Below are 10,077 nucleotides of genomic sequence, written 5' to 3'. Positions count from 1 at the left end.
AAAATGCCACCTAAAATGATACTCATAAAAACATAATGCCGACTTTTTAGTTTAAAATATCATTTCTACTAATTGTTGCTTATGGTGCAATGTTTAGTACACACTAAACACTCTTTTGAGCATAAATTAACAAAACTATACTTTCCTAAAAAAAAATAAACAAAACTAATTTGTCCTAAATTTATCCCTAAAGTGAAGGAAAAAGTAAAAAAAGAAAGAGGACAAAAAATAGAGCCCCTCTTTCGTTCGCACACAAAATCAAGCCAAACAAAAACGTATGTTTACATATCATCACCATCCACCGTTAAGTTGGTTGAGACCTCCGCCTCCTCTTCCGATGCATTCGAGAACCAGACTCCCTCCTTTTCCCACCGTTCTCTTAAACCAATGAACCAATAATCCCCCCCATCAATTTTCCCCCATTTTCTACACACTCACGTAATCCCATTTTCACACACTCACACGCTAACCCACACTCACAATGTCTCACCTTCTCCGAACAGCCTTCATCCCCACTAAACCCCCGTCTCTCCACCACCACCACCGGTCCCCTGTCCTCCCAAATGTCCATACAACCCGACCCACTATCCGGTTTGTTCCCAGATCCAAGATCCGAGAGATTTTCATGCCCGCCCTCAGCTCCACCATGACTGAGGGAAAAATCGTCAGCTGGGTCAAGTCCCAAGGCGACAAGCTCTCCAAAGGCGAATCTGTCGTCGTCGTTGAGTCCGACAAAGCCGACATGGACGTCGAGTCCTTCTACGATGGCTACTTAGCTGCCATTATTGTTGATGAAGGCTCCTCCGCTCCAGTTGGTTCCGCAATTGCCCTTTTAGCTGAATCCGAGGAGGAAATTGCCGTTGCCCTTGAGCAAGCCCAGAAGTCGGCCGCTCCGGAGGCGGTGGCAGCTGCCCCGGCCGTCACAGAAAGTGTCGTGTCGAGTGAATCAGTTGGGGTTGAGAAACAGAAGAAGGTGGCGCCAGCAATAGGGACGGCGGTGCACCCGGCGTCAGAAGGGGGGAAGAGGGTGGTGGCGTCGCCCTATGCTAAGAAATTGGCCAAGGAATTGGGTGTGGATTTGCGGGGTGTTGTTGGGAGCGGGCCTAATGGGAGAGTGGTGGCTAAGGATGTTGAAGCGGCTGCTACTTTGGCGGCAACTGAGGTGGCCACGGCCAGTAGTGATAACGCTGCGGCTGCTGCAGCACTTCCTGGAGTGAAGTTGGGATCAACAGTGCCGTTTACAACAATGCAGAATGCTGTGAGTAGGAATATGGTGGAGAGTTTGGCCGTGCCAACGTTTAGAGTTGGATACACAATTACAACGGATGCGATTGATGCTTTATATAAGAAGGTAAAATGTGATATCTTGGGTTATTATTGTTTCTTATGGAATATTGAATGGATTTTTGGTTTGCTAGTTTATTTCTTAGGAAGTTTTATCATTTGTGTGTTTATTATTGTAGAGATGCAAAATGATCATGTGTTAAAGAAACATTATTGATTCAAATGAATATTGTTGGAGTAGGCACACATATTATGTAGTGGTAACTTTTTGAAGTTCTGTGATGTTTCTGCAATGGTAGTATTGCTAGGGGATCGGTTTCGTAGTCTAATCTTCTATAGGCTTTGTTTGGATAGTTAAAACTTAACGTGGAGGGAGTACTTATCCTTTGCCTTGAGGCTTGATTGTGTGGTCAATGATGTGGTTTTGTAAAACTTATGATGATTATCTAACTTTGAGAATGATTCAGATTAAATCGAAGGGAGTGACTATGACAGCTTTACTGGCCAAGGCAACAGCACTTGCATTGGTTCAACATCCTGTTGTAAACTCGAGTTGTAGAGATGGTAAAAGCTTTACATACAATAGTAGTATCAATATTGCAGTTGCGGTGGCCATGGATGGTGGGTTGATTACACCTGTGCTTCAAGATGCTGATAAGGTTATTTGACTTGCTAGCCTTAATTTTTATATCCTGGATTGGTTCTGAAAGGTTGTAGATTGTCTATGTTATGGATACTGCAATGTGAGCTTTGAATTTTGCTATTGTAATGTAGGTTGATATATATTCTTTGTCAAGAAAGTGGAAAGAGTTAGTTGACAAGGCACGCGCAAAGCAGCTGCAACCGCATGAATATAGCACAGGTATTCCTGTATTACATATGAATCTACTTTTTGCTTAGTTAATTTCACAGGTCCTGGATGTGTTTGTCTTTGCTTACTAGTTAATTGCTCGAATTTCATCGCTGACACTTACTGGCAACTTGGTTTAGTGGATCTGATTTTGCAACACCATGAGTTTTGCGGCTGTCAGAGGTCTAATCTGTTATTATCTTGCTCACAAGGTCTATATGTTAAGATCCACTAAGTAAGAAGGCATTATTTGTTGTCTATTAGTACCAAATATTAACTCGGAAAACATAAATAGAAACAGTCATGTTGTCTTTGATACAAGTCCCACTCAAACTTGTTTGAAACTGAAGTTGCATGACACAAAGATCGTTATCTAAATGTGAATATATGCAGAATTGTTACTACATCAATCTATGTTAGCTAAAATTTGATGCAGAGTGCAACTCATTTGTCCCGGTGATTTCCATTGCCAGATATCTAGGATACTTATTCTCTTTCTTTATTTCTTTTTCCTATTCTAATGTTTTTCTTAGTCACTTTTCCTCTATATATGTCATTTTGAAGAAGATTGAGATTGGGGTTCTTTTGGGAGGGGGGGTAGGTATCCATGATACTTGCTATCTTGCTTTATTGCTTTTTTTCTATTCTGAAGTTTTCTTATTCACTTTTCCTCTATATATATCTTTTTGAAGAGGAGGATTGAGATTGGGGTTCGGGTGCTAGGGGGAGTGAAGGAGTCTCAAGTCTAGTTACCTGTATAATGAGAAAGTAATAAATACTCTGAAAAGAAACCAGTTTCCTAAACAGGAAGTCTGCACATCAAGCAAAGATGTGGATAATCTTGTTTCATGATACGGATCTTTTAGTTAGCTTAAGAGGCTGCTTATTTGGGAGTTGACAAGAGAGAGATAGAGTTAAAACGTTGTGTTTTATTTTGACTTTTTCAGCGTATACTAGTAAATGTGCATGATGCTGGTCTATCTGCTATCTGAGTTGTCATGTGAATGTACTTTTAATATAAAACATCATGTAGTTTTCATGTGATGTACTTTTAATTCATAGTATTAAAATTTGCCCCATTACAACAATTATGAATGATAGTTCCTAAACTCTTGTTGAGATCCTCAGACCATTTCCATGTTCAGACATCCAACCAATTTTTTGTTGGTATCCCATGTGAGCTTAGAAACTTGTTTGTTCCTCCAGCATAGGCTCCTCTAGATGTCGAATCTTGCTCATCATACAATATTCTTTATGCCCATGTAGCTGACGCTGATAACCATTTTAAAAATGCGACGTTGTTAAAGTTTGGAGTGATTGCAAACAAGATGCACACTTAGGGCTACAAGATTCACATAGAACCTGAAACAAAGGTCTAGAGGGTCTGTTGCTGTTATTGTAATACTTAAGTTAGTTACCAATACGGGGCACTTTCTAGTAATTTTTTAGATTACCATCATGCTCTCTTCATTGATTTGCTTCCTTTGGCAGATCTGCATATATTGGCCAGTTTGCTATGTGTCCACTCTGGCCAAAACAAAATGTTAATTATAAGTTTGAAATTTTCTGAAAATGTTGGTTTTTAACTTCAATGATTTGTAAATGTGCCTCCACTGACCAAAGGAAAATATCTGTAAGTAGAAAGTCAATGTGTACATGTGTCTATAGTTTGTAGAAAGTCAATATATTCATGTGTCTAAGTAATTTGGAAGCAATTATTTCTAAAATAAACAACATACATAATCCACGGATTTAATAATGACTACAAGTAAAAGCAATTGTTTTTAAGTAGTTATAAGCCACTAGCGGGTAGCAAAAAATGTGGTACTTTAATTAGTCGTAGGCATTAGCAGGTTCCTAGTATGCTTTTATGTCTTATTGAATACATACATAGCTACTTTTAGCTATTTGTGCTCCATCTGAAAAATTATCCCCGACTCCATCACTGTCTGCTTCCAATGCTCTGGATCATCTCAAAAGGCAATCAAGTGGATATCTCCAGCTTAATCTTTTGTCGATGGAGAAACCTGTTAAATTTCTTCCTGGACTTACATAATAACATGATGCAATTTTTGCAATTCTCTGTACCCTGAATAAATTCATCCTTCTTATTTAGTTTCTTAATATTATATATGCTTCCAGGATGTGCATTATAATGGCCTAAATGGTATGTTCTTCTTGAATCTGCATGCCAAAATATAGGTTTATATGCAGTCTTCATTGTCTTGAATTGTACTTATGGATCCCATTTTCAAAATGGCCATTCTGTAAATGGCAACTTTACGAACTGATTCTTATCCTGCTATTCTTTCTCCCCCTTTTATTGTCTTTTCTCCCTTCTGTTAGTGTCCGCTTTTGAATTCCTCAGAACTTCATACCTAAATTTTGTGCAGACAAATGAATCAAGTACAAGAAAAAAGATTTAATAGATGGTCAAACTTAGCTTCTTATATTCCTGGAGAATAAGTATCTTTCTGCAGCTGGGTATCAATGTTCTTTGTAAACTGGATCATATGCTGACCATTTCTTCATACTGTGTTTACACCTGTCTTTCAGTAACAATCCAAAGATGATCAATATTTTTGCCTATTGCAGGCACTTTCACTCTATCTAACCTTGGAATGTTTGGGGTTGATCGCTTTGATGCCATCTTACCCCCAGGAACTGTAAGTGCTAGGAATTAAATTAGTCTGTTTCTTTCTTGCTTTTGGCTGGTAATTGGCACATAGATTCTGGATATGTAATACAAAAAGTCATCTGTATGGTATATTGTCTTAACTCATTTCTAGGGAGCTATTATGGCTGTTGGAGCATCTCAGCCCACTGTTGTTGCCACCAAAGATGGCCGGATTGGCATGAAAATCCAAATGCAGGTAATTTTATTTTTATATCATACATCATATTTTGTTAATTATAATTTATTTTATTTGCGTCTTGGACCTGAAACTTGCTACTGGCATTTTAACATGAGACATGCAATTTTCGCAGGTAAATGTCACCGCAGATCATCGTGTCATATATGGTGCAGACCTTGCTTCCTTCTTGCAAACTTTAGCCAAGATAATTGAAGATCCTAAAGATCTTACACTTTAGATTTTTCATCATTGCGGGAGAATCAAGTTTTTGTAGTGTATTTACCTTTCAAATGGCGCTAGTTGCACGTGAACATTTGCGCCCTCGAAGACAATTCAGAATCTAATTCCGGAATGATAACTCAAGTGTATTGTTGAAGAACATCAACACAATTCTTGAGTGATCTTCTTAGCATCATCCGCATCAGATAATTCATGTGAATTCGAACTTTCACTTTTTCCTTTGTTGTGATTAGTTGTAGCCGCTTATGGTCCTCGTCATTGTCTTGTAATTCTTTAAATGAGGATGCTTTCATTGGTTTGCTGAGCAATTTATGAAGATGTTGCGGGACTCTGATGTTGTTCAAAGTAGACATTTAAAATTTGCTTTAAAAAAGCAAATTTTGATTGAACGCAAGCACGCCCACTGCATGCTGTGAACTTTGATAAACGAATTTTGAGTTCCTACGCCAACCATTTTGGGGGATATAAAAAATTTATGGCAATTTTTGTTTTTTCTTTTTTGAACAGGTAGCCCTAAACTTTTGTCATAAGCACTGTATTATCTTCTGTGATGTTACCATTGACTCTGTTTTTTTTTTTTTTTTTTTCCGCTCGTTGGTTATCATATGCGCCAAATGTCTTTTTCCATGCTTGCCATTGGCATTCAATTCAATGACATTTTTTCTATTGTCTGCGAAATGGACTTTCAGTACGTAAATTGATCTATTAATGCTGGAGGTCACATTTCTAGTGTACAGCAGACAAGGATGTTTTGAATGAAAACGTCTTCTAAAACTGTTATAGCTAGATTTGTTGTAAATTATCTTTTTTCATAACAAGTACTCTTTTGTAGAGTGCAGAGACGAACAATTTTCACAAGCATGCTTTTGCAAACCAGTTTGATAGTGGAGGGGGAGAAGAACAAAAGCTGAAAATTAGGGTAAAGTTTGTAGGATTTGGTATATGCTCATCCTAAAGCTTTATGTATTAGAGACATATTCATATAGAAAAAAGAGGCTAAATAAAAACCAAAAGGTTGTTTGCAGCTCACTGATGTATGGCAATGTGTGGCAAAAATGCAGAGAGTTATCTGGCATGTAGGAGCATTGTCAGCACCCTCTTCATTTTCGGTCTACCCTCTGGTGATGCACTGACACAAGCGAGTGCTACCTTCAGGACTGCAAGCATTTGACTCCTAACTGCAAGAGATGTTTTGATCACACTAAAGTCAAGAATGTTGTCCCATTTGTTTTGCTGCGCAGAGTTGCTCAGAACCCACTTGGCCAGTTCAGTCCCCTGACTAACTGCTGGCTTTCCTGTGAGCAGTTCAAGCAGGAGTACTCCAAAGCTGTAGACATTTCCAGGCATCGTAACTCTCATAGTGTACGCATATTCTGCAATCCAGAGGACAACTTCGATGAATTTGCTTACAGTTTTTGGGGCATAGATAAATTTGATTCAATGAGCAGGAAGATGGAGTTAAAGATGCATCATATCAGAAAAACTTCATGAGACTCGTACAATTGAACCAGAATGCATGCTTTTAACATCAGAATAGCAAAAGAAACACTGCAAAACTCGATCTCATACCATCTGGGCACTCTGTGCAAAAATGATTTCATAGAGATATAAAGTCTAGGCATTTGTATTACCTGGTGGAATATATCCAACAGATCCAGCCACTGTAGAAAGACTTCCAGTACTCTTTGAAGGATCAATAACTTTGCAGAGCTCAATATCTCCAATCTGAGGCTCATTCAGAGACTTAAGCAGAATACTTTTGCTGGAAAGGTCAAGGAGCAGAATTGAACCGGAAGGGCATCCGTGCAGAAAGGTTAAACCTTGAGCTACTCCAACGGCTACGCTGTAACGACTTGCCCAATGCAAGGCACTTTCCGAGTTACCATGAAGAACATCAAAAAGGGTACCCTTCGGGGCAAAGTCATAGAAGAGATAAGCACTATCCACAGTCAACACATAGGCCAGAGGGATCATGACATTTGAATTACTCAATTTCCCAATCACTTCAAGCTCTTCTCCGAACCTTTCATGGTTGCCCAATTGAAATATCTTGTCACTCCAAGTAAGCTTTTTGACCAGATAGTTTGCACCAGATGGCATCACAGCTTTGTAGTAGGTCGAGAACTTTGTCTTCAAGATGATATTTGAGTTGTTTGCCACCGCCTCCATGGCTTTCATAAAGTCTATGTTTGACCTATGAATACCATTTGCAGTCAACAGATTTCCGAGGATTACTTGCTGTTCAGAAGCGGCCTCTTCTGATTGCAGGTGCATGTCATTGATCCTGTAATACCGTCTTGATATAGAAATAACAATTAATGTGAGCAGACCAGCAGCCAAGGCAGCAGCAACTGCTGCTCCTATAACCACACCAACTGAAACAGTTCTCTTTTTCTTTGATGATGCAGGAGAAGCATTTGATGATGCGTTGTTTAGACCCTTATTTCCATCTGTCACAAGCGTAACATATTTTTTAAACTTCGGAATATCTCCAGAAAGTTGGTTGTTTGAAAGTACAAGTTGCGTTAAGCCTGTCATTTCAGTGAGGAAGTTCGGGATTACACCTGAAAATTTGTTATTTGAAAGATCCAAAACCTCCAATGCGATCAATCCAGATAGCGACACAGGAATAGGCCCGCCAAATAAATTGTTGCTGAGATTCAGAGCAATCTGCAATGATGATGGCATTGCTGGAACATCTCCACTGAGTTGGTTATTTCCAAGTTGAAGTTCCAATAGGAGATTCAGAGTGCGAATGGAAATGGGAATTGGACCACTCAGATTATTATGTCGCAAGTCCAAGTTTGTTAGATTTTGCAATTTGGAAATTGAAGCAGGAATTGAGCCACCAATTGAATTTGAACTGAAATTCATTCTCTGCAAACTGTGTAACTGTGTAAACTGATGAGGGATAACTCCAACCAACTTATTCTTCTGAAGGTATAAAACTTGAAGACTGGCAAGATTACCCAATTGTACAGGCAAGACCCCAGTCAGCCCATTGTGGGCTAAATTCAAAAGAGCTAAACTTCGGCATAATCCCAATTCAGGAGGTATTTCGCCTGTTAGACTGTTGTTGTCCAGCTCCAAATAGGTCAATTTGGTAAGGCTTCCATATGATCGAAATGAGACTGTCCCATTTAATAAATTGCCTCCCAACCTCAACCTGAAGAGGCTCAAGGAGATCTCTGTTGGTATTGGCCCCTCTAACAAATTGGAAGACAAATCTACTGACAGCAAATTGGGTGGGGATAAAAGGCCTTGGGGAATGGCTCCACTTAGCCTGTTGAAACTGAGGTCCAAATTCCTGAGATACGAAGTAATCCCAGGAGGAATATTTCCAACAAAATTATTCTGGTTAGCAGCAAATCGGAACAGTGTTTGAATATTTACAAGGAGCTTAGGAATTTCACCGCTCAAATTGTTTGCTGAGAGAACCAATATTTGGAGCTTGGAAAACTCTCCAAATCTCTCAGGGATTGATCCTGAAAGATTATTGTGACTAAGATCAATCAGAGATAAATTACCATATTTCACTAGCCCTACCGGGATTTCACCTTGAAAACCATTAGTAGATAGCTGAAGTTCTTGTAAAAGATTATTTTTCCCAAGACTGGTTGGTAGAGGACCAGTGAAATTGTTGTAGCTCAGGTTCAAACTCTTCAGAGAATCCAACCCATCGAATTGCAAATTGATGTTACCCCTCAGAGAATTACGAGACAAGTCCAAGACCTCTAACTTTTGAAAACCATTAAAAGTAGGCAAAGAACCACCCAATTCGTTCCTACTAATATTCAGCAGTTTCAAACCACTGATCCCACCACAGGAAGAGATGAAAACATCTGGGATTGAGCTCAAATGATTATTAGAGATGTCAAGAGATTCTAAGCTATCAATCTGGCAAACAACAGGCAGAATTTCTGAGCTAGATATTGAAAGCGATGGTAAAGAAAGTTCAGTTACAGAGGAGTTGCTTGAACTGCATGAAACTCCCACCCATGAACATGGATTAGAGTCGTTTTTCACATTTCTCCATGGAAATGATGAATTCCCAATATTATTCTGAAGCATCTCATAAAGAGTAGTCATGGAGGCAATTTGCTTTGAAGGTAGCTGAGAGAACACCAGCTGAAAGAAGAAGAAGAAAGAAAGTGTAAAACTGACGTTTTCATACCTGCTCATGATTTTTTTTGCCTTCTTTGTTGCTGTATCTCAAACTAGCAGCTGCCTGATTGTTTTTTAAAGGGATAAACTATGCACGTTTTCTAAGTATATTTGTCAAGAAGTTGCTTTTGTTTTATTTTTTTTCAGATGCCTTTGGGACTCTGTGAAAAGAAGGCAGCAAAAACTCAGGGATAAAGGAATCGAAGATTTTTTGTATTCTGGGGGGTTTTTGAACATGTTGAGACAGAAGACCACGGACTATGGAAAATGTGAGCACACTCGCAATGGCATTGACTGGACTTACTGTTAAGGGCTTGAAGCTTGAAAAGGACCAGGAAGGAAAAAAGGAGTTGACGGAAAGAAAACAAGGGGTGGGAAAGAAGACTAAACTACCAATGGTGTGTTTTGTGGAAATTGATCTTTACTTGTGCTAATTAGATTTGGACCACTACGATCTGTTCATATTATTGATTGCTTCTCTGATATTTGAAGTATTAAGAAAGCTTTTGGTTTATGGGAAATTAACTAAAATCCCCAATCACTTACAAAAGCATGGCTTTGAGGCCTCGTAATTTTGTCAAATTTTTTGTGGACATAAACTTTTGGGTAAAATATAGAAAAATCCCTTGAGATTAAACGAACATTTAAAAAAGCCTTCTATAGTTTTAAAACATACGCTTCGAT

General features: G+C 38.9%; 2 protein-coding genes across 3 annotated transcripts; one reads left to right on the top strand and one right to left on the bottom strand.

The window, feature by feature from the left end:
- Nucleotides 1-263: 263 nt before the first annotated feature.
- Nucleotides 264-5,560, top strand: LOC113695530 (dihydrolipoyllysine-residue acetyltransferase component 5 of pyruvate dehydrogenase complex, chloroplastic-like). The gene is made up of 6 exons (XM_027214657.2): nt 264-1,351; nt 1,752-1,943; nt 2,059-2,146; nt 4,730-4,800; nt 4,924-5,007; nt 5,123-5,560. Exons 1-6 carry the CDS (start codon nt 482-484, stop codon nt 5,225-5,227), a joined length of 1,410 nt encoding a protein of 469 aa, XP_027070458.2. The 5' UTR covers nt 264-481; the 3' UTR covers nt 5,228-5,560.
- A 583-nt stretch (nt 5,561-6,143) lies between these two features.
- LOC113695529 (uncharacterized) lies at nt 6,144-9,766 on the bottom strand. 2 transcript variants are annotated; one of them, XM_027214656.2, is made up of 3 exons: nt 7,794-9,766; nt 6,861-7,679; nt 6,144-6,602 (listed from the first exon to the last, which is right to left on the bottom strand). In XM_027214656.2, the coding sequence occupies exons 1-3, from the start codon at nt 9,409-9,411 to the stop codon at nt 6,295-6,297; spliced, it is 2,745 nt and encodes a 914-aa protein (XP_027070457.2). In that variant the 5' UTR covers nt 9,412-9,766; the 3' UTR covers nt 6,144-6,294. The 2 variants fall into 2 exon arrangements, with proteins under 2 accessions (XP_027070457.2, XP_027070456.2); XM_027214655.2 differs by having other exon boundaries at nt 6,861-9,765.
- Nucleotides 9,767-10,077: the final 311 nt, after the last annotated feature.

The sequence above is a fragment of the Coffea arabica genome, chromosome 10c, assembly GCF_036785885.1.
Source record: "Coffea arabica cultivar ET-39 chromosome 10c, Coffea Arabica ET-39 HiFi, whole genome shotgun sequence".
Lineage (NCBI taxonomy): Eukaryota > Viridiplantae > Streptophyta > Magnoliopsida > Gentianales > Rubiaceae > Coffea > Coffea arabica.
Note: the sequence above shows the minus strand (reverse complement) of the source record. Positions and strands in the feature narration are given on the sequence as shown.

Bases quoted from the DNA above. Each gene is read 5' to 3' on its own strand.
- LOC113695529 (XM_027214655.2), bottom strand. From the start codon at position 9,411: ATGAGCAGGTATGAAAACGTCAGTTTTACACTTTCTTTCTTCTTCTTC. The intron at 6,603-6,860 runs GTAATACAAATG...TCTGGATTGCAG, and splicing joins TGTTGGATATATTCCACCAG to AATATGCGTACACTATGAGA.
- LOC113695530 (XM_027214657.2), top strand. From the start codon at position 482: ATGTCTCACCTTCTCCGAACAGCCTTCATCCCCACTAAACCCCCGTCT. The intron at 1,944-2,058 runs GTTATTTGACTT...ATTGTAATGTAG, and splicing joins TGCTTCAAGATGCTGATAAG to GTTGATATATATTCTTTGTC. The intron at 2,147-4,729 runs GTATTCCTGTAT...TGCCTATTGCAG, and splicing joins ACCGCATGAATATAGCACAG to GCACTTTCACTCTATCTAAC.